The 27180-nt window shown below is 52.2% G+C and overlaps 2 protein-coding genes and 1 long non-coding RNA gene across 16 annotated transcripts in view; 1 reads left to right on the plus strand and 2 right to left on the minus strand.

The window, feature by feature from the left end:
* The window catches only part of LOC100613395 (uncharacterized), a 36567-nt gene extending 36348 nt beyond the window's left edge, over window positions 1-219 (plus strand). For all 13 annotated transcript variants that reach the window (XR_010154444.1, XR_010154443.1, XR_010154445.1 and 10 more), the window contains one exon: window positions 93-219. This is a non-coding gene — a long non-coding RNA (uncharacterized LOC100613395). The remainder of the gene's footprint in view (window positions 1-92) is intronic.
* The window catches only part of TSPEAR (thrombospondin type laminin G domain and EAR repeats), a 69188-nt gene that overhangs the window by 19893 nt on the left and 22115 nt on the right, over window positions 1-27180 (minus strand). Inside the window, exons 2-8 of the mRNA XM_016938655.3 lie at window positions 15118-15356; window positions 12450-12540; window positions 11233-11389; window positions 9887-10018; window positions 8732-8958; window positions 7093-7279; window positions 3351-3580 (exon numbers count right to left, since the gene is read on the minus strand). Coding sequence (XP_016794144.2) covers window positions 3351-3580; window positions 7093-7279; window positions 8732-8958; window positions 9887-10018; window positions 11233-11389; window positions 12450-12540; window positions 15118-15356 — 1263 coding nt within the window. The remainder of the gene's footprint in view (window positions 1-3350; window positions 3581-7092; window positions 7280-8731; window positions 8959-9886; window positions 10019-11232; window positions 11390-12449; window positions 12541-15117; window positions 15357-27180) is intronic.
* On the minus strand, window positions 20491-21339 carry LOC738463 (keratin-associated protein 10-1). 2 transcript variants are annotated; one of them, XM_016938650.3, is made up of 2 exons: window positions 21019-21339; window positions 20491-20796 (listed from the first exon to the last, which is right to left on the minus strand). In XM_016938650.3, the coding sequence occupies exons 1-2, from the start codon at window positions 21337-21339 to the stop codon at window positions 20491-20493; spliced, it is 627 nt and encodes a 208-aa protein (XP_016794139.1). The 2 variants fall into 2 exon arrangements, with proteins under 2 accessions (XP_016794139.1, XP_009439797.1); XM_009441522.4 differs by having other exon boundaries at window positions 20491-20922.

Here is a 27180-nt window from a genome sequence, read left to right on the forward strand (position 1 = left end):
CCTCCAGGACAGCAGCCTCTCCGTGGCACAACAGCTGTTAGGAGACCTTGCCTAGTTGACGAGAAAGTCACTTGTGGTGCCTTTCCATCCAGGGTGCGCGACTCTGCTCTCAAGACCCCCTGGAGACCCGCCCCCTGCCCCCCACCAGCTCATTCGTTAGATGATTGGAAGTGACTGCCTACGTCTTCTTTCAGGATAAAGCCTCAAGTCCTGCAACTATTCCATGTGTGATAACGTTTCAAATCCCTTCCTGGTTCTGGCAAAGCTCCTCAAACATGCTCCAGTGTGCTGGGGCTCTGCATGTGTGAGCCTGGGGCCAGCAGGGCGCACGTTCATGTCAGGGCACCAGTATGATCCTGATGACACATGACTGGTGTGGAGCCCCAGGTGTTTCCACGGGAACTGCTGTCGGCCGGATTGCTGTGCTCTGCAGCTGTGCCCAAGTCCCCAAGCCACCCTTTCGTTGCTGCTCGATGTCACCATTTGCTTTTTGTTTTTGTTTTTGTTTTTTGTTTTTGAGATGGAGTCTCACTCTGTCGCCCAGGCTGGAGTGCAGTGGCGTGATCTCGGTTCACTGCAAGCTCCGCCTCCCGGGTTCACGCCATTCTCCTGCCTCAGCCTCCCGAGTAGCTGGGATTACAGGTGCCCGTCACCACGCCAGACTAATTTTTTTTTGTATTTTTAGTAGAGACGGGGTTTCACCGTGTTCACCAGGATGGTCTTGATCTCCTGACCTTGTGATCCGCCTGCCTTGGCTTCCCAAAGGGTTGGGATTACAGGCGTGAGCCACTGCGCCCAGCCCACCATTTGCCTTTTGAGCCACTGTCCCCGCGTATCGAGCCCTCCTTGGGAGTCCCAATTTCCAGCCCATATCACGCTCTTGGCCCCAGCTTGCAGCTGCTTTCGCATCTGAAACCTCACCAGCCTCAAGTCCAACTCCAGGTCAATGATTACTGGTCAGAGGGGCCATTCCTGCTGAGCCCTGTGGTCAGGCTAACCCATGACCGAAGGCTCCTGAACCCTCCTTCAGGTCTGCTGTCTACACACCAGCACGTGGCCACCAGCTCAGGACACCATTGTAGTTTCCCAGAGTCTTAGCAGCATGTGTGTTGCGGTGAGAGGACTGTGCAGGGACCAGTAAGACAAGGAACTTATGCTCAGCTCTGTCCCGTGCCACATCAAACCAAGTGACAGGCCGCATTGCTTGGCTTGATCCCAGTTCTGCCATGGGCAAAGCCCTCCACCGTTCTGAGCCTCTGTGTCCTTGTGGGTAACAGGGACCAGTGGCAGCAAGCCCCTCTCAAGATGCTGTGAGGGTGACGTGGGAGGATGTGGGCAGAGCTCTTGGCACAGGTGCTCTACAGAGTCGAGGCTCAGCCAGTGTGAGCTGCTACCATCACCTACCTCCTGAGGCTGTTACCAAGGCCAGTGGCTGGAAGGAATCTTGCTCACCCCCAACCCCAGTGCACTGAGCCTCACTCTGCCCCCGTGGCAGGAGGCTCATCCCGCCTCTTCTTGGCTCCCAGGCACGCTCACCTGTTCCATGCACAGCACTAGCGAGCTCAAGGTGTGTTCCTTCTGGCACTGCTGCCTCCTCACCTGGGCGCCTGCGGCTCATCTGGGCGGCCACAGCAGCCTCCCAATGGCTCACTCCCTCCCAGCCACTGACCAGTCATTATCGTGCAGCCCTGTCAACCCCACAAGGGCAGGCTTCACGTTTCACTTGCAGCCTGTGGCTCTGGGTGGTGACCCTGCTGCCTACTCCCAGCCCCACTGCCCTGCAGGTACCCTCCCCACTTTCCCAGCCCTCACTTCTTCCTGGTGAGGGCTGGGAAGTGGGGAGGGTGCTCCCTGACATCTGCTCTCCTCGTGCCCTGAACATCCACGTAAAGCTGCCCTTCCCCACTGGACCACGAGTGCCCGAAGGGTGGGGCGGTGGTCACCTGGATGACGCTGTGCCCCAGCCTGCCAGAGGGCTGAGCACGTGGGAGTCCCGGAGCAATTCTCTGCACGCATTAACGCATGTGATTGGTCCCTGTGAGCCGCGGCTCCTGGTCCGGCCCCTGCGGGCTTCTCAAGGTGGTCACACTCCTGGTTTCCTAAGCTGCTCTCACTCCTGCTGGGTGGAGGGGCTCCAGGAACCTGCGACTGCTGAACTCCATCTTCCTCCCTTCTGTTTTGAAGCTCATTCCCATGTGCTACCTGCAGTCTTGCTCTAATGAGATGTATGTATGGAATGTTATGCATGGAATGTTCCAGAATGCCTTCAATCATTTCAGCCATAAAGCCCCACCCACCACATGCACAGCTTCTTGTCTAATGCAGGGGTAGCCTGGCAAGGCCTGACTGTTGTCACTGTTTTTCCAGACTCCCTGATGGCGGCGGGGGGTCCGGGCATCAGTGTCTGCCATGGCTCTGCCCCTGTACCAGCCTCACTGGGACGTGGCATGGGGGCAGCTCACGCGGCAAGAGTGGCCTGGGTTAGTCTCACTGCCTCGGGTGCAGAAGGCCCTGAGAACATTTCTGCAGGAGAATGAGTCGCCAGGTCAGGGGGCACAGAAGATTCCAGAAGGACATGAGGGAGGTGATGTCTTATGAGAGGCACGCTTCCAGCAAACAGTGGGAGTGCTGTCACCGGCGCTGCAGAGCCCCTGAGCTGCCTCCTCCGGGGAACCGGGCTCACATAGAGGCTAAGCCCGAGGTGGGAGATGCGCCCCCACCTGTCCCGTACCCCGCACCTCTGCTCCGGTCACAGTCCTCGGCACACTTGCTGGGAGCAGGCAGCACGCTGTCCCTGCCCCTGGAGGTGGCCTAATAAGCACCTGTTGCTGCCTCATCTCAAAGGTCTCGTGGTGGCTGGAACCAGCCAAGGGACACTTGAGGCCTGGAGAGGAGCGCCACGTGCTGCCCCGACCCGGCCCCCACGCTGCCCTGGGTCAGAGCCGAGCTGCCCAGCTGCCCCAGGGCCAGGGCCCTGACGCCCATACAGACTCAGACCGCGGGAGCTTCTGAGGGGGGAGGGAGGGCCTGTTCTGAGCCCGGGGGCTGCTTTATGGAGAACACCACGCCAGGGTGGGGCAGAGCCAGGGTGCGCCTCCTGCCTCATTTCCAGGCACCTGGACTGTCCCTGGGCGCACAGAGGCTCTCAGGCAAGAAGGGCTCAGACGCCAGGCAAGGATCCTGTGCCGTCCAGAGGGGCAGGCCCTGCCTGGGTTTTGGGGTCACGGGTGCAGAGCAGCACTAGGTTTGGCTCTCGGTGGACCCCCAGCCCACATCACCTGTCCAGCAGGTGCACGTGACAGACGCAGTGGCCAGCAATGGAGAGCCGGGGCTCATGCGGGGGGCCTTACCGGGAAGGACTGGAAGAGCTGGAAGGAGCCCAGGAGTCGGATGTAGAGGTGCGAGTGCACCTTGGTGGAGGTGCCGTTGAAGGTGTTGGCCACCACCAGGAACGAGTAGGGCCCCACACTGAAGAACTCCCAGTCGTAGGCGCCGGAGGTGGCGATGGTCTGGTTGGCCTCGAAGAGCCGGGTTGCCGGGTTCCACTTGTAGATGACACTGTCGATGTTGTGGTTGTCGCCTGGAACCAAGGGACTGTGCTGGGGGCAGGGAGGCAGATTCCACAGCCCCATGGCAGCCCCGACGGAGGCAGAGCCCAGTCCAAGTCCCTCCCCGAGGACCGAAGACCCACGAGGGCAAGGCCAACCGCTGGGGACACCCTTTCTTACCTTGAGCCTCCCGCCCTCAGCCCCTTGCTGACTGCACCTCTGGGCCATCACAGGTGCTATTCCCATATGGAAATGCTTGGTGGCCCCCACCGCCCTCGGGACAGGTGTACATCTCCATGGCCTCCCCGTGTCCTGGAGGTGGGGCCCACCGTGTCCTGGCCCCGCTGCCCACGGCTCTCCAGCATCCCCACAGGCCAGGCCTTCCCACGCACTGCCACCTCTGCCCGGAGGCCCCTCCCTCTCCACTGTGGAGCTCCCCCGTTGGGTGGGTCGTGGGCTCAGGGGAGTGCAGAGCTGTGGAGCCTGGGCAGGGTTGGGTCTGGGGGGTCCTGCAGGCAGAGAGATGCCCCCAGACCCAGGCCGGCTCGTGGAGCTACACAATGGCAGGTACTCATGGTGGCTGCTCAGGGCAGTGTCCTGGCCTGGAAAGCAGGTGTCCCGGTACCTTCCAGGCCAGTGCTCCTCACTGTCTCTGCTGGCACAAGGCGGGACAGCTGCCTGTCCTCAGGAAACAAGGTCATGGAGGCCATCCAGATCCCATGTCCTCGGCAGCTGTCCTCCACCACACACCTGGCCATGCCAGGCACCAGGCCAGCATCCCCGCCATGGGCCTGGGCCCACCACCCAACATCTGCCCTCCCTGTGCTGGTCAGACCTTTCCTGCTGGGAGGCTGCTTAGTCTGTCAGTCAGTCATTGAGGTAGTCAGTCAGTTGTCAGTCAGTCAGTCAGATAGTCATCAGTTAGTCACTGAAACAGTTAGTCAAGTAGTCAGTCAGGTAGTTTGTCAGTCAGCCAGGTAGTTAGTCAGTTAGTCAGTCAGTCAGCCAGCCAGCCAGTCAATTAGTCAGTGAAGTAGTCAGTCAGCCAGTCAGTTAATTTGTCAGTCAGGTAGTTGGTCAGTCAGTCAGTTAGCCAGCCAGCCAATTAGTCAGTGAGGTATTCAGTCAGTCAGTCAGTTTGTCAGTCAGTCAGGTAGTAAGTCACTCAGTGAAGTGGTCGGTCAGTTGTGTCAGTCAGTCAGTAAGGTAGTCAGTTGGTCAGTCAGTTAGGTAGTTAATAAGTCAGGTAGTCAGTCAGGTAGTTAGTCAGGTAGTCAGGTAGTAAGGTAATCAGTCAGGCAGTTAGTTTGGTAGTCAGTCAGGTAGGCAGTCAGTCATCAGTCAGTCAGTGAGGTAGTTAAGTCATTGAGATGGTCAGTCAGTAAGTCAGTCAGGTCATCAGTCAGTTCAGTAGTTAGGTAGTCAGTCATCAGTCAGGTAGTTAATCAGTCAGGTAGTCAGTCATCAGTGAGTGAGGTAGTCAGTTGTCAGGTAGTCATCAGCCAGTCAGATAGGCAGGTAGTTAGTCATCAGTCAGTCAGTCAGGTAGTCAGCCAGGTAGTTAGTCAATCAGTCAGCCAGTCAGTGAGGTAGTTAATCAATTAGTCAGTGAGGTAGTCAGTCAGTCAGTTTGTTAGTCAGGTAATTAGGTAGTCAGCCAGTCAGTTCAGTGGCTAGTCAGGTAGTTGGTCAGTCATCAGTCAGGTTGTTGATCAGTCAGGTAGTTTGTCAGTCAGTCAGTCAATTAGCCAGTGAGGTAGTCAGTCAGTCAGTTCTGTAGTTAGTCAGTCAGGTAGCCAGTCATCAGTCAGGTAGTCAGTCAGGTAGTTAGTCATCAGTCAGGTAGTTAGTTGTCAGGTAGTCAGTCATCAGTCAGTCAGGTAGTTAGGCAATCAGTCAATAAGTGAGGTAGTCAGGTAGTCAGTCAGATAGTTGGTCAGTCAGTCAGTGAGGCAGTCAGTCAGTTAGCTAGTCAAGTAGTTAGGTAATCAGTCAGTCAGACAGTCAGGTAGTTAGGCAGGTAGTCACTCCGTCAGTCAGTCAGTCAGTCAGTGAGGTAGTCCATCAGTCAGCCAGCCAGCCAGCCAGTCAGGTAGTTAGTCAACTAATCATTCAGTCAGTCAGACAGTCAGGTAGTCAGTCAGTCAGATAGTAAGTCAGTTAATGAGTTAGCCAGTCAAGTAGTTAGTCAGGTAATCAGTCAGTTAGTGGGAGAGTCAGGTAATTAGGTAGTCAGTCAGTCAGTCAGGTAGTCAATCAATGAGTCAGTCAGTCAGCCAGTCAGGTAGTTAGGTAGTCAGTCAGTCAGTCAGGTAGTTAGTCAGGTAGTCAGTCAGGCAGGCAGTCAGTCAGTCAGACAAGTAGTCAGTAAGGTAACCAGTCAGTGATGTAGTCAGGTAGTCAGTCAATCAGTTAGTCAGGTAGTTAGCCAGTTAGTCATGTAATCAGTCAGTTATATAGTCAGTCATCAGTCAGGTAGTTAGTCATCAGTTAGTCAGTTAGCTAATTAGTCAGCTAGTCAGTTAATCAGGTAGTTAGGTAATCAGTCAGTGAGACAGTCAGTCAATCAGTCAGTAAGGTAGTCAGTCAGGTAATTAGTAGTCAGTCAGAGTCAGGTAGTCATTCAGATAGACAGTCAGGTAGTTAGTCAATCAGTCAGTGAGGTAGTCAGTCAGCCAATAGCCAGTCAGCCAGTCAGGTAGTTAGTCAGGTAATCAGTCAGTCAGTCAGATAGTCAGGTAGTTAGTCATTCAGGTAGTCAGTCAGTCAGTCAGTCAGTCACTCTTTGAGGCAGTCAGTCAGTCAGTCAGTCAGTGAGGCAGTCAGTCAGTCAGTCAGTCAGTCAGTGAGGCAGTCAGTCAGTCAGCCAGTCAGATAGTTAGTCATTCAGGTGGTCAGTCAGTCAGGTAGTTAGTCAGATAGTCAGTCAGTTAGCCAGTCAGCTAATTAGTCATTCAGGTTGTCAGTCAGCCAATCAGGTATCAGTCAGGTAGTCAGTCAGACAGTCAGGTAGTTAGTCAGTCAATCAATCGGTCAGTGAAGTAGTCAGTCAGTCTGTGATGTAGTTGGTCATTCAGGTCGTCAATCAGTCAGTCAGGTAGTTAGTTAGTCATGTAATTAGTTAAGTAGTTAGTCAAGAAGTCAGGTAATTTAGTCAATCAGTCATCAGGCAGTCAGTCATCAGGTAATTAGGTAGTCAGTCAGGTAGTCAGTGAGTTAGGTAGTTAATCAGCTAGTCAGTCAGTCAGCTAGTCAGTCAGTCAGGTAGTCAGTCAGTTAGTTTCAGACAAGGAGGGAGGCTGGCAGGTATTCTGTGCTGGGAGTCAGTCTGGCAGTCCATGTTTCTGGGGTGGCTGTGCTGTGGGCAGGTGCCCCAGGGACCACCAGTAGATCTCCCTCCCCCAGACAGTGAGGAACGGTCCAGAACACCCTGTGCTGCATGTGGCTTATTGTTTTCTAATAAGATACACATTCGCCCCGCCTGCAAGTCTCGCTCTGCCCCTGGAATGGTTGCCTCCCGGTGTAAAGGCCACTCCTGCCCTACCTTCCCGGTGGTTGGCCACCGCCAGGAAGTGCTCCCCATCCACCTCGAAGGCCTCCCAGTCTCGGGCGCTGTGTGTGGCAATGCTCTGATATGGGGTAAACTTCAGCTTTCTGTGGCTCCATTTGTAAATGACAGAGAACTCCTGACCCTTCTCATCTGGTTCAAAATTAGCCACTGCCAGGAAGATCTGAAAGAGAGTAAACCGGGACCACGTGGTTCTGCTTGGGTCGGTGCCAGCGGCCTGGTTTCTGAAGGCTTCTGAACATCAGCATCTCTCTCCAGATCCACGGCTGCTACGTGGTGCAGGGACAGAGGACCGAGGCCCCTGCATTACAGGTCATCATGGTGGGGTGGGCGCAGAGCCGGTCATTACATTCATCAAGACCCTTGAAAATGTCCATATTCTTTACCCAATATTTCCACTTCTATTGCTATCTGAAGGCAAAAACACAAAAGCCAAAATTCCCAAATTCAGGAAAAGCTTTATGCACAAAAATGTTCTTCATAACCCAGATGACCAGAAAAACGCATCACAACCTGCTCTCCTGTGTTACGGGTGTGATCACCACGCAAAGCTGTGTCAGGGCAATGTGTGTAAAACATGAACATGGCGCAATGTGCCCAGGGCTCATAGTGTAGCTGTGTGAACATACAGAATGAGGGGCAAGGTGCATGGTTCATGGACGATGTGCTTGGAGGCAAGGACGCCACATGAACCTATGTACTTGCTTGGATGATGGAACAAAATATTGTCCCCTTTGCTTTTCTGAATTTTCCAATTGTTCTTTGATGCAAAGTTTTTTTATAATAAAAAATTAAAACCTTATGATGTCATCAATCAAAAAAAGAAAAAACCAACTACTTATTCACCCGCCATGCTGGATGCAAATGCAGCCTGCATGAGGGTGGCTGTAAGCCACAGGAGAGCAGTTTCCATCTGCTGTGTTCACTGCTTTAGCCCTGTGTCCAGGCAGGGCCTGGTGGGCCTCCTTGGCACATTGTAGTCCAGTGAGTGACTATTTGGGGGCAGTCAGGAGGTGCTGTCTCTAGGACATGGCTGTGTAGAGTCTAGGGAGTGGACGGAGCTGGGAAGAGGAAACCCCATCCTTCCCATTGGGATGTCAACCATCTCCCAGACCCACCACCTCGACCCTCTGCCCAGAGCAGCCCTGACAGGAAGGTGGCTGTCAGCCTGCGAGGTCCCACCCATGGCTCTCCTGAGCCTGGCCTCAGCCTTGCATGTGGACATCACGTGTCCTCAACATTTGAGGAAAGGAAGGATCAGGAATGTCCATGTTCTAATGTCTTTCTGAAACGATTTGTGGGTTCTTGACTGGCTCATGTAAACACTCTCAACAGGTTTTAAATGTAGTGACGAGGGGTCTATGTAGAATGAGATGGCATGTGGGAAACGGTCTGGTCGTCCGTTTTGCGGGAGCCAAGCAGACTGCCTCAAAGTCGCATCCTGGATTTAGGGTGGTGGGCTAACGTGTGCGACTCTGTCAGCCTTTTACCGCCTGAACGAGGTGACACCGTGAGAAACTCCTTTACCTGCAGAATCAGTGTACGGGGCCCCGCCTGTGGACTCGGGGCTTTCCAAGAGAGAGGGGATGCAGAAAGTCACCGAACACAGACTTGCCTTTTTCCCGATGGTGAAATGCCTCCAGGCCTGTGCTTGGTGCGTGGGGATGTTCTGATATGAGATGAACTTCTCTTCGGTCCACTTGTAGACGGCGGATGTGGCTTTGCGATTGGCTGTGGCCACAAAGAGCCCCACCTGAGGGATGCGGAACACCTCAATGCCCAGGGTCTCTGAGTTGGTGGACAAGTTCTGATGCTCCTCCACGTAGTCCAGTCTTTCTTTGGCTTGTGATAGAAACATTGCGACTCGGTTAAGATTTCCGAGAATGGAAATCCAGAGCAATCCTCGCGGGGGCGCGATTCCCAAGCCCCAAGTCACAAGCCACGACTCCTGCGCCTCAGCCTCGGGCATCAGTTTCCACATTTCGCTCTCACAGGAAAGGCCTGTCAAAGGGAGGCCACTCACTGCTGCCAGGGGCTTTGTGATCTGTGCAGCCCCCAGTGAAGTTTACACGTTGTGGCCTTGTTAAAAGGCTCACTGCTTCTACGGCAAGTTGTGCCCTCGATAATGTGAAAGAGAGCAGCTCACACACGTGCTGGGCGGAACCCATGCCCATTTCCCACGGGTAACCTGTCTGGAGCATCTATCGCCACCTCCACTCACCTCCCCAGCAGCGGGAACGGACTGCTGAGAAGGCTCTCTGTAAAAATAACCTTTCAGGCTCTTCATCTCCTTGGATCTCATCTCTGATCTAGCAGACAGGGAGGGTGTGTGCAGAGGCGGCAGCCGGGCCACCCTACCAAGGAGGCTGCAGGGAGGCAGGCATTGTCTTCCCATGGTTTGGGAAGGGGTACCACGCGATGCCCAGCCCTGTCAGCCCGTGTGTCATGCCCTGGAGGTTCACATTTCCAAATGAGATGCACAGGCTCGAGGCTCCTGGTGGGGCGGTTTCCTGTCCTGAGTGGTGCCTGCCCTGAGGAAGGCCCGTGGCTGAGAGTCCTGTGGCTCTAGGGAGGGTAGTGTCCTGCCCGCTGCTTGCTTTGGGGGTCAGGACTGATGCTGCCTCTCACTCTTAGAAGTGCCCCAGCCTGACGGCCAAGCCTGAGGTCATTCAGAGGTGGCTGAGGTGCCCCCTCTCCTAGCCTCCACTCCCAGTCACACTGTGCCAGAGTGGCCCTGCATGCCAACGCCCCGGGTGCAGGGCTGCCTCACCTGCTAACACGGAGACCCACTCGTTGCCAACACACAGATACAGGCCCTTCCGGCTGGCATCAAACCAGAACTGGGCGTCTTCCACCTCGGTACACGGTGGCTGGGGTCCCAGCGTCACTCGAATGTTGGTTTCTGAGGGGAAGACCACGAAGATGAGTTTCCAGCAAGCCAGTGCCCCCAAAGGAAGACGACGCAGGAAGAGGCCCCCAAACCAGGCTGCCCTGCCTCAGCCTCTGCATGCGGGCCTGGAAGTTCCCCTGCAGGCACCTTGGCACAAGCCTGCCACATCACAGATGGGGAATTGAGAACCTGGCCTACCGGTGACGAAGGACATCATGATGCCCCCTATATGGTCAGCCCACCCTCTGTCCACTCTGAAAGGCGTGGCTTTCCATCCCATTGAGACAGAAAAGGCCTGCTCCTCTGAGAGTCCTCAGCGATTGCACAGGGCATGGTCCCCCCTCAGGAGGGAGTCCCTGTTGACACTGTGTATCTTAACGACGGCTTGGCTTGAATCTGTGACGGTTTGATCTCATCACTTCAGTAATCACACCCCACCATGGGTCCTAATTCTGCCACCACTTGACTCTATGTGGGACATCTGTGCACCTGCCAGCCGGTGCTGGCCAGCTGTGTGACACAGTATACCATGCGGCCCGGATGTGTTGGAGGTGGGGGCTCCCCTACTTCGTAACCGCTAACCCTGAGGCTCGGGGGCTCGGCTGTTCTCCACCTCACTGCCCCTCGGGTTGGCTGAGAGCAGTGGGGATGCGGTGGGGAGGGGCATTTCAGATTCTCCATGGCAGGAGTGTGGTTTAAATAAATACAGTCACCCTTGTAACTTCACACCAGAGAAAGCCAAGTGGGGAGGCCCTCTGGGCCGGGGGATTGTGGAAGACGTGAGTGTAGGGCCAGAGTGGGCCCGACTGGGGCGGGCTGGTCTGGATGATGGTGGGACAGAGGCGGGGTGGGGAGAAATGGCCCAAACGCTGTCCTTGGGGGGCAAAAGGGGATGAGGGATGTCAGATAGCTCTGGACAAAGACTTTCTAAAGTAAGTTAGGCCTGTTTTCTGCCTGGGGTCCCCAGGAAGGGGCTGGATGGCTGTCGTGGGAGTGCTTGGAGGGAAGGGCAGGATGACACTGGCCTGTCTGATGGTGCCGCCTGCCTTCCTAGGGGTGGGCCCCGAGTATCCCCCTGGCCAATGTGACCACTGCCCCCCGTAGCAGTGATGAGGGGGGCAGGCACACGAGAGGGGCTGAGAGCTGAGCCCTGAGTTCCCGCCTGGTGTGAGGCCAGGGCTCTCGCGTCTGCCTTTGGTGTGGGGGTGGGTGGCCCCCCTACTAACCATAGGGATATTTTAGCACCTCGTTATCTTCTGGCTTCCCCGTGAGAGCCTGCAGGACCCGTGGGATGGACAGCACCGCCAGCGGGGCGTTCCTGCTGGGACACAGCCTTGGGGTGGCGTCTGAGCCCGGCAGCAGGACCAGTTGCCTCACCAGGCCCTGCAGAGAGAGGGACAGCTCCTTCAGGCCCACGCTGCTGGGGAGGGACCCGCTGAGGAGGCGACCACTGAGCTTGGCCCATCCAGAGCCCGGAGGAGGCTCGGGTGGATGGAATCTAAGCTTTTGCAGAGCTAACTGGGAAGAGTTTACATGATGGTTACTGAGGAGGCCATGGGAGCAATGGTGAAGAATTGCCCCCCTTCCGAGGGAACTGAACCACAGAAGGGGTTTTTTATGTGAACTTAGAGTGACTGGCTACTCTGCTCATCCAACAGCCCATCCACCCATCCTGTTCATCCATGCATTCATCCATCCATCTGTCCATCCATCAGTCCAATCCATTCATCCATCACTAATCCATCCATCCCTCCACCTACCCATCCATTCATCCATGCATTCATCCATCCATCCACCCATTCATCCATCACTCATCCATCCATCCCTCCATCCACCCATCCATTCATCCATCCATTCATCTTTCTCTCCATCTGTTCATCTCTCCACGCATCCATCCATCCATCCATTCATCTTTCTCTCCATCTGTTCATCTCTCCACGTGTCCATCCCTCCATCTGCCCATCCATCTGTCAAACCATGCATCAATAAATATTCAGAGCATCTGCTATGTGCCAGGCATGGCTCTAGACACTGGACTCAGCAGGGAACAAAGGCCTCTAGCCTCATGGAGTGAGGTCCCCGCTCACACGTGAGTGGAGACACAGGCACCGAGCAGACACGCAGCTGGCCTGAGAGCAGCAGGCCCTACTGAGGAAAGACAGCTCCGGGGAAGGGGCTGCAGGGCAGAGTGTGGGCATCAGCTCAGCATGGTGGGGGCAGCCTGAAGAGGACCGTTGGGCAGGGACCCAAGACCATCAGGGAGGAGGGTGCCAGGAGGAAACAGCAAGCGTGAAGGCCCTGTGGTAGAGACTCCACGCGTGCCGTGCCTTCTTTTCCCAGTTAGCACGTCCAAGGATCTGTCAACTAGAGCAGTAGGACAACTGGCCTGGGGCAGTCCCATCCCGCAGCACGGGTGTTGGGAAGGCAGCCCCTCCATACTCGCCGTGAACAGGCCTTTGGCTCTCCTCCGGCTGCCGACGAAGAATCGAGCTCCTTTCACCGACAGGGTGGCTGGGAAGGGCACATCGGCCATTCTGAAAATATCAAAGGACTGTGTTAGGGCCACAGGAGAGTGGTCGCCCCAGTTTACTCACAGAAGGAACGGGAACAAGCCCCTCACTAAGCAGCGTGCATCCGTGCTGTGGCTGCCACACAAAGAATGGCACACAGGGCTGATCGCCTGCACAGCTCTGGAGGCCAGTAGCCTGGATCAGGCTGGGGCAGGGTTTCTCCGAAGGCTCCAGAGGAGGACGCTTCCTCGACTCATCAGCTTCTGGTGGCTGCACGTGCTCCCCATGTCCTGTGGCCATGTCGCTCCAGTGTCCGACTCTCCCCGTATCTGTCTCCTGGTAAGGATCCTAGTCGCACTGGAGCAGGGCCCGCCTCACTCCAGGATGATCTCAGCTTGACTCGATGACTGCAAAGACTCTGTTTCCAGGTAAGGTCACATTCACGGGTGCTGGGTGGACATGAATTCTGGGGGGCAGTTCACCCCAGGGCCAGGGCCTCCTGCAGAAGTGCGTGGTGACATGCTTAGTGGTTCTTCCCTATCTCATGGTGAACGTGCAGTGGCTTCGACCTGCATAGGGTCCTCCAGCCCACTCACCCTCCCTCCACTGAGCTCCTGCACCATCACCCGGCCTGGGGTGCTGGGACAGATGGCTTCAGGACAGGAAGGAGGCTGGTGACCCATGAGGGTGTCAGGAGCAGGCGGTCTTGACGAGTGCGTGGAGGCTGAACTCCGGAGATGGAGCAAGGTGGGTGCCCGCTGAGGGACGGCGTGGCTAGAGCTCCTGGGCGGAAGAGCAGGGGTGCCTTCGGGCTCGCCTCCCGCCCACGCTGCCACTGTCTCTTGTAAAACACCTGCTCCTTCCAGTCTTTGCCATCTGGCTGCAGCTGGCCGTGGTGAGCTCAGTTCCTGCCCTGCTGTCCCAGAAAGCCCCGTCCTCTGCACACAGCTCGGCCTCTGCTAGGGTCCAGGCTGCTGGCCCCCAAGCCCTGGCCTGTACCCTCCGTGGCAGCCTGCCAAAGGCTTAAGTTCTTCCGTGGCCACAATTGGTTCCAGGCCTGTGACTCCCCATGTCCCACCATCTTCCCCAGGAAGTCCACTTTTAAAACATTCGGGGAACATTCCTAATCATTATGCTTTCGACCCTGATTTCTTCCTTTCTCCTGATGAGGCAGGTGAACGTTTGTCCAGGCCTCAGGCGCTGCCGCCACGTCATTCCTAGCTGCTGTGGCAAAGCCAGAAGTCAGGCAGCATTCACGTCCAGCCAGGACTTTCTTTATAGGGTGGGAAGCTGCTGCTAGGTTAGGTTGTCTTCAGCCTGCACAGCACGTCCCTGGGAGGCTTCCAGCTCTCAGGACCTGAGAACTCATCACCGTCCTAAGGGCCCTAATGAGTTTGGGGTATGGTGGGAGAGAGGCTCTGATAAAAGTGTGTTTAAGCTAACTGCATAATAAAAATATTTATGAGATAAGTTTCATAACAAAACAGAAGATCCTACCTTTGAAAGTAATATTCGAAATAATCTAATATTTAATAGATTTAATATAAACTGGATCATTTGCAATTAAAAAGACAGAAGCACAGCCCTGCTCCACAGTGGTAGATCCTGACATGGGCAACCAACTGGCCGAGCTATGGGGACCGAGGACTCCTGTCCAGGGGACCTACCGTCAGGCCACAAACCAGGCGACGGCAAAAACGAGAAACGAACTCGGCTTCCAAAAGCCCCCACTGTGTCCAAGGCTACAAAGGATAATCTTGTACTCATTTGGAGTTTCTGTCAACATTTGCTCCCTCGTCCACGAGGAACCTGCCACGTGGAGTCACGGAGCCAGGCCTCGGCCTCCAGCCTGGAGGTTGGGGAAGGAGTGACTCTGACTTCCTGCTGCTGCCTGTTGTGATGTTAGCGCCCTCCCCCCAGTGCCGCTCCCCTGGCAAGTCCCCTGAGCTACTTCTGGAAAAGGAGTGCGCTTGGTATGATCGCCCTTACCTGGTTCTAAGCCACTGACTCTGATGTGCCTCGGGTTTTGTGTTTAAGGCGTGGAGAAACATTAAAATCGGGGTTTTGACAGGAGTGTGCTTCATAAACGCTCCGCGGGAGAGGCCCATTCCCCTTCCAGCCCGAATCCAGGGCATCACTCACCACCTGTTCTCGCCAATGTCCACTCTGCCCACAGATGGTGAGCCTGCCTCACCCCATGCAGCCCTTCAGAGGCTGGCGCGGACGCTGACCTGACCTCCCGTGGTCAGCCCCTGCCTCATGAATGGCTCTTGCCCCCTGGTCGGCTCCTGCCCCGTGGATGGCTCCTGCCCCTCCACCCCATGGCTCCTGTCCCTCCACCCCATGGCTCCTGTCCCTCCACCCCATGGCTCCTGCCCCTCCACCCCATGGCTCCTGTCCCTCCACCCCATGGCTCCTGGCCCCTGGTCGGCTCCTGCCCCGTGGATGGCTCCTGCCCCTCCACCCCATGGCTCCTGACCCTGGTCGGCTCCTGCCCCAGGACAGCTCCTGCAGGTGTTGCTCAGCGAGCACGGCTGAAGGATGCCTGGCCTGGCAGGACTCTGAGGACTGCAGGTGCACCCTCCCCGGGTGGGTACCTACATGTCCACCGGGAGGCTGCAGTCCGTGGTGAGGGAGAAGACGCCTGCGGACACAGCCAGGACCAGCGTGTGCCAGCGGCCGTCCACCAGGGCCGGGCTGCGGAAGGACACTCGGGTCTGCCAGGCGCCGGCCGTGTCTTCGCGAAGGAACAGGAAGTGCAGCTGGGCAGGTGACAACCGCAGGCCAAGCAGCAGCAGGTCGCTCTCCTCTGCCACCACCGTCAGCAGGTATTCGTTCCTCTGTGGAGAGCGGGCCAGGCTCAGGACGGGGCTGGGGGTAGGGGTCGGGTGCGGGGGCAGGGCAGATGGGAATGGCAGAGGTGATGAGCACAGGTGGTGAGAGGAGCAGGGGCTGACTGGAGGGGCGAGGCGAGGGGGCGCAGTGGATGGGAAGGGCAGGGTGGATAGGGGCCTTCTAATTAGCCCTCTAATGGGGAGGGATGGGGTTGATGGAGCGCTAGGGCTGGTGCGAGGGGTGGAGCTGGTGTGAGGGGGCGGGGCTGGTGTGTGAGGGGGCGGGGCTGGTGTGTGAAGGGGCGGGGCTGGTGTGTGAGGGGGCAGGGCTGGTATGTGACAGGGCTGATGTGTGAGAGGCAGGGCTGCTGGGCCAGGGGCAAGGCTGGTGCCAGGCAGTAGGGACCGGCTTAGTCAGGAGCACGGGTCCATGGTAAAACCCAAAGGCACCCCCACACACTAGGATGGCTAATGCCCAAAGAACAGAATGTGTTATGCTGGCGACACTGTGGAGAAACTGGAACTCTTGCGCACTGTTGGTGGGAATGTAAAATGGTGCAGCCACTGTGGAAAACAGGATGGCAGTTCCTCAAAAAGTTATAAACAGAACAACCAAATGATTCAGCAATTCCACTTCTGGGTCCATTCTCAAAAGAATCGAAAGAGATACTTCTACACACATGTTCATAGTGGCTTACTCACAATTGCCAAAAGGTAGAAGCAACACAAGTGTCCATGAACGGATGGATGGGTAAACGCAGTGTGGTCCATCCACACAGTGGAATATTAGTCAGCCATAAAGAGGGAAGGGAATGCTGACACACGCTGCAACATGGATGAACCTTGGGGATGTTCCACTTACATGAGGTCACTAGACTGGTCAGATTCACAGAGACAAAAGGTAGAATGGTGGGTGCCGGGGCTGGGGGGTGATGGGGAGTGAGTGCTTAATGGGTGTGGAATTTCAGTGTTGGGAGACGAAGAAGTTCTGGAGATGGATGGTGGTGATGGCTGCACAACAACATGGATGTCCTGAATGCCACTGACTGTACCCTTAAAAATAGTTTCGATGGTAAATTTTACATTATGTGTATTTTACCACAATTAAAAAACAAGAACGTATACAAATGTGGTGTCCACCAAGACCTCAGAGCTTTTTGGCTTCCTTTCCAATTTGGGTTATGTGAAACAAAGCACTTGATTATACTTATTTCCAACTTAGATTCCATTAATTCCTAGCCCAACACAATTAAAGAATTGAAAGTGATTAAGCCTGAAAGGTAAAGCAGGTATGAAAACAGACAGCATACAGTCACGTACGGCCAGAGCCTGTTTCAGTTGACAGTGGACAGCACAGGGGATGGTGGTCCTATAAGATTGTAACACTGACGTTTTACTGTATCATGTCTGTGTTTAGAAACACGAATACACTGTTTGTACACTGCGACTGCCTGCAGTATTCCCACAGTAGCGTGCTGGAAGTAGCTGCTCACTGCAACCTCTGCCTCCCAGGTTCAAGCAATTTTCCTGACTCAGCCTCCAAAGTAGCTGGGACTACAGGTGCACACCACCACACCCAGCTAATTTTGTATTTTTAGTAGAGATGGGGTTTCACCATGTTAGCCAGGCTGGTCTCAAACTCCTGACCTCAGGTGATCTGCCCACTTCGGCCTCCCAAAGTGCTGGGATTACAGATAAAGCAAAGTTTTGAGCTTTAAGACCAGAAGGATCAATTTCTATGTTTATCAAAAAAAAAAAAAAAAAGGAAAAAAGAAAAAAAAAACTATCTATGGGGCTATTAGGTCTTTTTCCATTGGAAGTGGACTTTCTGTTCTGCCCAACTTTGCTTCCACTCCAAGCTCCTTACCCTCAGGTTGGGAGACAGAGGGACTCTTCCGTGGAAGGAAGCCCTGGTGGCTCAGACTCAAGAGTTCACAGTGGCAGAGTCCAGCCCTGTCAGGCTTCTTCCTGCAGCCGCTTGTGTTCCATGGCTGATGGAGAGGAGGGGCCTGCCCAGCTGCAGTGGCTGTTCACACTCTGGCCCCCTTTCCGGGCGGTGCTGGGCTTCTCCCATCCTCAGGCTGCTGCTCCTGCCAGTGCTCCCTCGGTGTCCTCCGGCACAGACCTCAGCAACACTGGCTTCTGGGCCTGGTTCCTACCCACTCGCATTTTGGGCCCTTGGGTGATATCTTGCCATTAAGTTCTGTCCTAAATGGAACCCATGGGTTTTTCTTTTTCTATCTGGTAATTCTCTCTGTTTCTATTTGGGATTTAGGGAGATTTAGAAACTATGCCTCAGGTAGCACCATGTCTCTAGGATCCACTCTTCCCCCTCAAAACAATCCTTGATTCTAGTAAATGAAAATTCATAGCAAAAAGGAAATAGAAAGACTTGGTTTAAAAATAAAAGGTTTCTACTTAAACCCCACAGCAAACACTGCGTGTAGCGGTGAACCTTTGACGTTTCTCATGAAAGTCAGGAACAATCAAGGATTCTTTTAATTTTATTCAGCATCATCCTGGGTGTTCAAAGTAATGTTGCCACAGGAAAAACAATAGAAATGGGAGTTTTAAAGATTGGAAATGAGAAGTTAAATTCTCCTTATTTTCAAATGATAAGCTCATCTACATAGAAAAATCCAAGAAAATCAATGACAAACTGTAAGAACTAATAAGAGAACTTGCAAAGGAAAGGAGCTAAACATATGGTTTGATATGAAGACAACATATGTAAAAAATTTATATAGACATATATACAGGATTTATATACTAAGACAACATAATAGAAAACTGTTCCCCATTCACACTAGTAAAACATCCCTATGAAATACCTCAAATTTAATCCAAAGAGAAATATTTTAGACCTATAGAAGAAAATGATGGAATTCTAAATGGAACTATTGTACTGTGTAACTGCAAGGCAAGACAAGATGAACAATTATAGTTTCCTCCTACATATTTAAAAGCTCAATGCAATCCCAATCAAAATTATAGCAGTTTAAAAAATACTTGAAAAGCTTTCTAAAATTAATCGAGAACAAGCTAGAACCAACGTTTTTAGGAAATAAGATAGTGGCACCTTCCTTAGGAGCTGTTAGTTTCCTCCTACATATTTAAAAGCTCAATGCAATCCCAATCAAAATTATAGCAGTTTAAAAAATACTGGAAAAGCTTTCTAAAATTAATTGAGAACAAGCTAGAACCAACGTTTTTAGAAAATAAGATAGCAGCACCTTTCTTATGAGCTGTTAGGATATATTACGAAGCTGAATAACATGGATAAAACATCTGGAATGGATGCAAGGATAGATCAAGAGATGAATAGAACAAAATACGGATTTCAGAAGCAGACTATACAAACATTTCTATCAGACGAAAGAGATGTTTCAAATGAGAGATGGAGAGAATAAACTAATTTTTAAAAAGGACAGTTGGCTATTGGTGGAAGAGAAAGATTAATACCTCATACTTCACACAAGTCACATCAGCAGATGGGGCAAAAAGTTAAATCTAAGCAATAACAATGAAACCAATATCAGCAAAATTAGGCCTGTTTCCAATCTCGGGGAGTGTGCTGTATAGAAGCAATGATGGGTTGGAAATATTTGGAGAGCATATGATGGACAGAGGATCCCCAGCCCTAAATCCACAAGAAAAACACACATAGCATGATAAGAAATGGGCTAGGAATGTGAACAGGAAACAGTGTGGACGGCCATGCACTTAGGCCATAGTGGGTTCCCAGCAGCCGTCAGTGCGGAGGGCAGGGAGCTGAGAGCAGATCAGGCTGAGCCGGGGTCACACGGGGTCCCCCAGCCACCGAGGGCCCTGGGCAGCAACCACGCAGGCCCCGCCCCCCAGGCTCCACCTCACTTTCTGTGGCATTTCTGTGCCTGTTCTGACCACAGCCATGGCAGCACCACGTCCATCAGGCTGCGGCTGGCCTGGCTATGGGGTGACTGCAGCATCCCAGGGGCGGGCATTCTCATCAGTGTTTTGGTCTCTGCAGCTGGCCTGGAGGAGTTTGTCTCAGTCTGAGGACTGACTGCTCTGTGCCCACCCAGGGTGGCGGAGCCCCATGCGCTGCCTGATCTTACCACTGTCCCCGCTGACGGCCTTTCCCACAGGACATCACAGGCAGCTCATGCTCCCCGCGTGGACCAAGCCTTAGAGAGATGAGAGTGTCGCTGACTGTGTGCCCGCACCGGCATCATCTGTGGGAACCCAGGCTCCTTGTCCCTACACCTGTGTGGAAACTGCTGCCCCCCCCCCCACCCAGAGGAGAACCTGGGCAGCGCCGGGGTTTTGGGGAATCCTTTGCCTCCATCCGCCCACTCCATGATGCTTTTGTTCCCATCGAGTCCCTTGTCTCCTGCGCAGGTGCAGCAGCCCCTCCCTCTCCCCTCGCATTGCTGCTAAACGGGCAGAACCCTCGGGCGGGCGGCACACAGGGAGGGTGACCAGGCCTGGAGGCTGCAGTGCCCGGACCCCAGGGCAGCTTCCCGGAAGGTGACCCTGCAGTGTGGGCTCTCCCAGGTGAGAGAGTGGGTGGGACACTCCTGGGGCCTGGAGAGCCCCACAGCCCAGGGCACGACAGCGAATGACCAGGCTCAGGAAGACCCAGGCACAGGGGCTGAGCTGGGACTGAGCCTTCCTGGGAGTGACCGTGAGTCCCACCTGGTGACCCCATGGAGGAGTTAGGCCACTGTCCCCTGTGACTTCTAGGTTAAGTCACTCATTCCTAAAAATAATCATGGCTGGAGGAGACCAATGTCAGCTCAAAACCATGTGTCCCCCAGGAACACAACAGAAAAGAGAATCAGGTGACCAAGGAGAGTTTATTGGGGAGCAGGAGGAGGTGCTGAGAGGTTCAAGTCGAGGCCAAGTGACCCAGAGCAGAGAAGCTGGGAGGGAGGACAGGGGACCTAGCAGGCAGGTGGGCACCTGCTGGAAGGCAAGAGCTGGGGAGCTGCAAGGATGGAGGCTCCTGGGAGTAAGGAGGGGGGGTCACCTCAGCACAGGGGAGACACGGGGACCCGTCCTAGGTGGGGGCAGCCACCTAACCCAGGTCAGGAACTGAGCCCAGCTGGCCCAGGGGGGGTGCACATCAGCAGCTGGACTCCTGGCCTGAGCAGAGGCCTCAGCAGGCCGGGCGGGAGCACGCGGGGCGGCAGAGGAGGGACACGCAGGAGGCCGGGTGGCAGCAGCTGGCCTGGCAGGAGGAGGCAGGGGCACAGCAGGAGGAGACAGGCATGCAGCAGGCAGGCCTGCATACAGGGCGGCAGAGGAGGGACACGGAGGAGGAGGGTCTGCAGCAGGAGGTGGTGCAGCAAGCCGGCTGACAGCTAGACTGCTGGCAGCATGAAGTGGAAGCCCCAGAGCAGACAGGCACACAGCAGATGGGCTTGCAGCAGACAGGCTTGCAACGGACGGGCATGCAGCAGGCCTGCTGGCAGGGGGAGGAGGTGCAGTAAGCTGGCTGGCAGCTAGAATGCTGGCAGCATGAAGAGGAATCCTCAGAGCAGGTGGGCACATAGCACACAGGCTTGCAGCAAACAGGCACACAGCAGGACTGCTGGCAGGAGGAAGAGGCACAGCAAGCTGGCTGGCAGCTAGACTGTTGGCAGCATGAAGAGGAATCCTTAGAGCAGGTAGGCACGCAGCACACAGGCTTGCAGCAGACAGGCACGCAGCAGGCCTGCTGGCAGGGGGAGGAGGCGCAGCAAGCTGGCTGGCAGCTAGACTGATGGCAGCACGAGGGCGTGCAGGAGCTGGTACAGCCTGATTGGCAGGGGCTGGGCTCACAGGCCGCCTGGCAGCAGGGGCTGGACACACAGTTCACTGGGGTGCAGACCAGGGTCAGGCAGGGGGCCGGGGCACAGCAGCTGGGGGCGCAGCAGGGGGGCTCACAGCAGCTCTCTGGGCAGTCGTCCACCTGCCAGGAGTCGGAGTAAGCGCTGGAGCAGACGGACATGGTGGACGCGGCCATGCTGGGGTGGGGAAGAGGTGAGCTGGGGGAGGTGTGAGTGAGTGAGTGTGGGAGTCAGTGTGTGTGTGAGTGACTGAGTGTGTGAGTGTGTGAGCTTCGTGGGGCTCCGCTTTTATACCCCTCCTGGCCTTGTTGTTCCAGGGCCCACAGCCTCCCCTTCCTGGTTGCTGAGAGGTGGCGTGTGTCATGACTAGGGATGTTTGTTTGCCTGTGATGTGGCCCAAGTCATAAATCTCCTGTCCTGTCTGGGCTGTAGCCTGTCCCATGTGGATCCCTGGGGGCAAGAGTGGAGGTGGACCTGGTCCCAGCACGCCACCAGTGCAGTCCGGGTTGTAAGAAGGGGGCTGCGGAGGCAGGGGTGGCCCTTCAGCCTTACGCAAAGTGTGGCATGCCAAGGCGAGAGCTGTCCCACTCACGATTGTGGGGGCGTCTCCTCCCTAAAGCGGGTCCTCACTGAAGAGGCAGAAGCAGCTGGTAGAAGCACAGGATCACTGGAGCAGCCGGAGAGAAGGTGCAGCAGTGGCCAGTGAGCCCCACAGTGGTGGCCCTGCACATTCCTTCCCCCATCCCCATCACTGAAGAAATTAGAGCCCCAAACAGGGAGAAGGGGAGCAAGGAAGGAGAGGCCATGCCCCTCCCCATGGCCTTCCCCGAGGTCCACTCAGACGTTGGTGTGGGAACGCTGGGGATAGGACTGGGTTTCGGACAGGAAAGAAAAGTTTTGAACTGGCCCATGGATTTGGTTCTGCTCTTAAAGGCCATAGCTTTATGATGTGCTTCAACCATAGATAACTCAAGTCCCATTATCAATATTCTTAAATTTTTTTTTTTTTTTTTGTACAGATGGCGTCTCAAGTGATCCCTCCTGCCTTGGCCAAAGTACTGGGATTGCAGGCGTGAGCCCTGTGCCTGGCCATCAGTATTTCTGCACCACGTGTCTTCCCTGTTCCTGTTCATTGTCCTTGCTGTCCTCAGCTTCCTTTCTTCAAACGTAAGCTGCATGTGAGCAGGGAGTGTGTTTGTCTTGTTCACCACTCAGTCTTCAAAGGCCTAAAATCATGCCTGGCCCAAGGAAAAGCCTTTATAAAAATGGGCTGAAATAATAAACTTTTTTGGAGAAATTATTGAAGAGTAATTTTGAGCTCTGAAAGCGATTCCATTGTGCCACCTTTTTCTTATGCTGTATAAAATGCTCTGTCAAGTTCTCCTTTCGTGTGTGGGGAACTGGCTTACATCAGACTGGCCATCCAGCTGAGAAATATTAGGAAATCTGGTTTACAAACAAAATCTCTGTTCGAAGGGGCCGGGAGGTATCAAGACAGCTGAGACTTGAGTGAGTGAATCCGCATTAGAGAGAAACTGCACAAAAGTGAGTCCAATATTCCTTGTGGATTTTCTTATTGAGGCATTTACCAATTTACAGACCACAGCCAAGAGGCCGAGAGCCTGATCAGCTGAGCAGAGCTTTTAGTAGTCTCATGGAATTAGAAGAAAAAAACCACAGAGTTCAGGACCTGACAAGGTGGAGGGATTCTAGCAAAAACACCCTAGGCTTTCAGTTGGAAATGCTGAATGTAAGTGAAGGGCTACTCCCTAGGAGGAGGGAAAAACCAGAAAGAATGAAACCTATCTTTAAATAAACTCGCACTGAACTCATATGATCTGCCTGCAGCCTAACTGCCTCCCAGAAACAAAAGTGATCTCTTCTGGAGACAGCAGCATCAACAGAGGCTCAAATCATCTCATAAAGTCCTTCATGCAGTCAAAAAATTACTAGGGATATTAGAAGACAAGACCAACTGACCAAAAGACCAAGAGGAAAAAAACAAACAAGAGAAACAGACGTGCAGGAGATCTAGATATTAGAATTGTGAAACTGGAATTTAATGCTGATTAACTTGCTCAAGAAAATAGAGAACAAATGGAGAATTTCAGTGTCAAACTGGATTTATTAAATGGAATCAAACAAAAATTCTGGAAACGAAGAACACAATAGCTGAAATTAAGAACTAGGTAGCTTAGCTTTACAACATATAGACAAAACCAAAGAGAAGATTAGTAAAGGAAGGGAGATGAGGAAATTTCAAGCCTGAATACAGAGATGGGAAAGAAAAGAAGGAAATAAAGAAAGTGGAGCAATAAACATGCCTATATTTTGTGAAAATTTATGGGAAAAATGATTGAAATCCTACAAGGAGAGGAGTGAAATAGGGGTAGTAAAATATTTGAAGATGTAATGGACAAGAACTTTAACCTGGTGAAATGCATAGATGCAAAGAGCATTTAAGAATCTTTAGGCCAGGCGTGATGGCTCACACCTGTAATACCAGCACTTTGGGAGGCCAAGGTGGTCAAACTGCTTGAGCTTAGGAGTTGAAGACCAGCCAGGACAATATAGCAAAACCCAATCTCTACAAAAAATATGAAAAGTTGGCCCACTTTGGGGGTACATTTGTAGTCCCAGCTACTCAAGAGGCTAAGGAGGAGAATCACTTGAGCCTGGGAGGTAGAGGCTGCAGTGAGCCAAGATTGCACCACTGCACTCTAACCTGGGCAACAGAAAGAGACCTGTTAAAAAAAAAAAAAGAAAAAGAAAAGAAAAAAGAAAAAGAAAAAAAGGAACCCTCCAAACCAAGAATCTTTAGCAAGTGAACACAAAGAAAACTACACCTGGGCACATTGGGGTTGAAATCCAAAGACAGAAAAATTTAAAAACAGCCAGAGGAAAACAAGACATATTACCTTCAAAGAAGCAACAATAACACTTACAGATGACTTCTCAGTAGAAATGATGAAAGGCAGAGGACAATGGAATGATATATTTACTGTCTGAAAGAAAAGAAGCACAAAGCTAGAATTCTATACCTGGGAAGAAGATTCCCCCAAATGAGAACAGAATAATGACATCCCCTGGACACCGAGAGGGTGTGTCACCAGCAGGATCTGCACTACAGAAAATACTAAAGGGAGCATTAGGTAGAATGAAAACAAGCACAGATGAAAGCAAGAAGTTGATAAGGAAATGAAGTGTAACAAAAGAAGAACACATGGGGAAAATCTAAATGAATGTTGACTGTATAAAATGTAAGTTGTAAAATATTTATGGAAATAAAATACATGGCAAGAACACAAAATTCAGGAGGGGCTACATGGAGTTAAAGTGGCTTAAGCACACTGCACCATCTGAAAAATAATATAAGGTCTAATTTACATGAGACTTTAAAAAGTCATGGATTCATGTTATAATCTCCACTATAATAATAAAGGAATATACAACTCACTAGGAAGTAGATGCTAGTACTTGGCCGAATCATTCCTCCCCAAAAGTTGTCTCCACCCAGAACCTCTCAATATGACCTTATATGGAAATAAGGTATTTGCAGATATAATTAGTTAAGTCATACGGGATCATAGTGAACCTTAAATCCAATGTCTAGTGTCTTTACCAGAGAAAGGAGAAGGAAGTTCAGACATACACACAAAGGGAAGAAGATGATATGACAACAGAGGCAAAGATTGGAGTGAAGATAGAAGCCAAGGGAACCCAAGGTTTGCTGGGTGCCACCAGAAGCTAGAAGGAGCAAGGGCAGATTCTCCCTTGGAGCTTGGAGAAAGCATGGCCCTGTGGAAACCTTCATTTCAGGTGCCTGGCCCTGAGAACTATGACAGAATAATTTTCCATTGTTTCCAGTCTCACTTTTGGTGTAATTAGCTATGGTAGCACTAGGAACCAATACAATGAAGGAATAAAAAAACTTAAAACACTCAATCCAAAAGCAGTAAAGCAAGGAGATAAAAGGGAGTAGATTCCTTGCATAAGCAAAAACCACTGTGAGATGGGAGGTTTAAACTCAAACGTATCAGCAAAGCCCCACATTCTTGCCAGTCCTGCACATCAGACATATCGTTACTTTAGTCAACACAGCTGTATAGGGAGAGTTCGCTGGGGTTTAAGTTTGCGCTGTCCTGGTGATCCATGATGTGAAACATGTTTTCATGTGTTTATTTGCCATCCATATTTGTTCTTTAGTGAAGGGTCTATTTAAGTCATATATTATATGGCAAAATACTAAACACTGTGGGATTCTGTAGATGTGATATTATGGCAATAGTAATCATAATAAGACAAAAAAAAATCAGTGCCTATTAGGGGCTAGGGTGGGGATGTGGAGTGACTACAAAGGGGCATGAGGGAAATTTGTGGGATGATGAGAGGAGTCTATGTATTGATGGTGTTGGTGGAGACACAACTGTCTATATTTGTCAAGACACAGAATCCAAGAAAAGGAAAAGTCCCAAATATATCATACTGATTAAATGAATCTAGGATTAAAAGCCATTCTACAAAGCAAGCTATGGACCCAAAGACTTTCACCACTGAATGCTGTCAATAATTGGGAGAGAAATAATGCTAGGCTTAAATTTCTCAGCTTGTTTTACTAGGCCATCATAATTTTCCAGACCTTAGGAAGTGGGACCTGTCTAGTGAGAGCAACTGAGGAATGCTATGTGCTGCCCGGGGGGAGCCACATGGATGTTACCTGGGGACATGATGGCCTGGCAGGGGAGGAGCCAGCCACAGGCCAGGAGAATGGCCAGGAACGGAGGCTAATGAGGAAGCCACTGTCATGCACAAGCTGGAGCAGACTGATCAGCAGGGGCTGGGCCCACAGGACGTTATGCACTGATGAAAGTGAATCCATCAAGAAGATATACCAATTGTAAATATATACATATCTAATATCAGATCACCAAAGTATGTGAAACAAAAATGGACAGACATGAAGAAAGAAATAGACAGTTCTGGTTCTACAATAAGAGAGACATCAATGAGCCATTCTCTGTAATTAAGAAAAAAAAGAGGCCAGGCGCAGTGGCTCACGCCTGTAATCCCAGCACTTTGGGAGGCTGAGGTGGGAGGATCACAAGGTCAGGAGATCAAGACCATCCTGGCTAACACGGTGAAACCCCGTCTCTACTAAAAATACAAAAATTAGCCGGGCATGGTGGCAGGCGCCTGTAGTCCCAGCTACTTGGGAGGCTGAGGCAGGAGAATGGCGTGAACCCGGGAGGTGGAGCTTGCAGTGAGCCGATATCGTGCCACTGCACTCCAGCCTGGGTGACAGAGCAAGACTCTGTCTCAAAAAAAAAATTAATTAATTAATTAATTAAAAAAAAAGAATTAAATTGACATTCAGTAAAGAAATAGAGGACTTGAAGAACCCCCTAAACAGGTCTCACATAGATGCAGAAACACCCAACCCAACAAGAGTAGACAACACACTCTTCTCAAGTTCACATGGAACAGTTGCCATATTAGACTATACCTTAGGCCACAAAACTAGTCTTAATAATTTAAAATGATCAAACTCATAGAAACTATCTTCGCTGATTATAATGGAAAGAAACTAGAAAATAACAGAAGAAAAACTGGAATTCACAAATATGTGTATATTAAATTACACACTCTCAAACAACCAAGGAGTCAAAGGAGAAACTCAAAGAGAAGACAGAAAATACTTTGAGATGAATAAAAAAGAAAACACAGCAAACCAAAACTTATGAGATTCAGTGAAAGCAGTATGTAGAGGGAAATTGATAACTGAATGCTTACATTTTAAAAAAAAATAAAGATCTCAAATCATTAATCTAACTTTATATCTTAAGGAACTAGAAAAAGAAGAGCAAACTGAATCCAAATTTAGCAGAAGGTAGAAAATAAAGACTAGAGCACAGAAAAATGGAATAGAAAGTAGAAAACCAGTAGAATCAATGAACCCCAAAGTTGGTTCTTTAAGAAGAGCAACAGATTTGACAAATCTTTATCTGTCTAGATCTTTA

This window comes from Pan troglodytes, chromosome 22 (genome assembly GCF_028858775.2).
Source record: "Pan troglodytes isolate AG18354 chromosome 22, NHGRI_mPanTro3-v2.0_pri, whole genome shotgun sequence".
Taxonomy (NCBI): Eukaryota; Metazoa; Chordata; class Mammalia; order Primates; family Hominidae; genus Pan; species Pan troglodytes.

Excerpts from the sequence above, each read along its gene's own strand:
- LOC738463 (XM_009441522.4), bottom strand. The coding sequence starts at position 21,339 with ATGGCCGCGTCCACCATGTCCGTCTGCTCCAGCGCTTACTCCGACTCC. Across the intron at positions 20,923-21,018 it reads TGCCTGTCTGCTGCAAGCCT|TCCTGCTGTGTGCCTGTTTG; the intron begins GTGTGCTGCGTG and ends TCCTGCCAGCAG.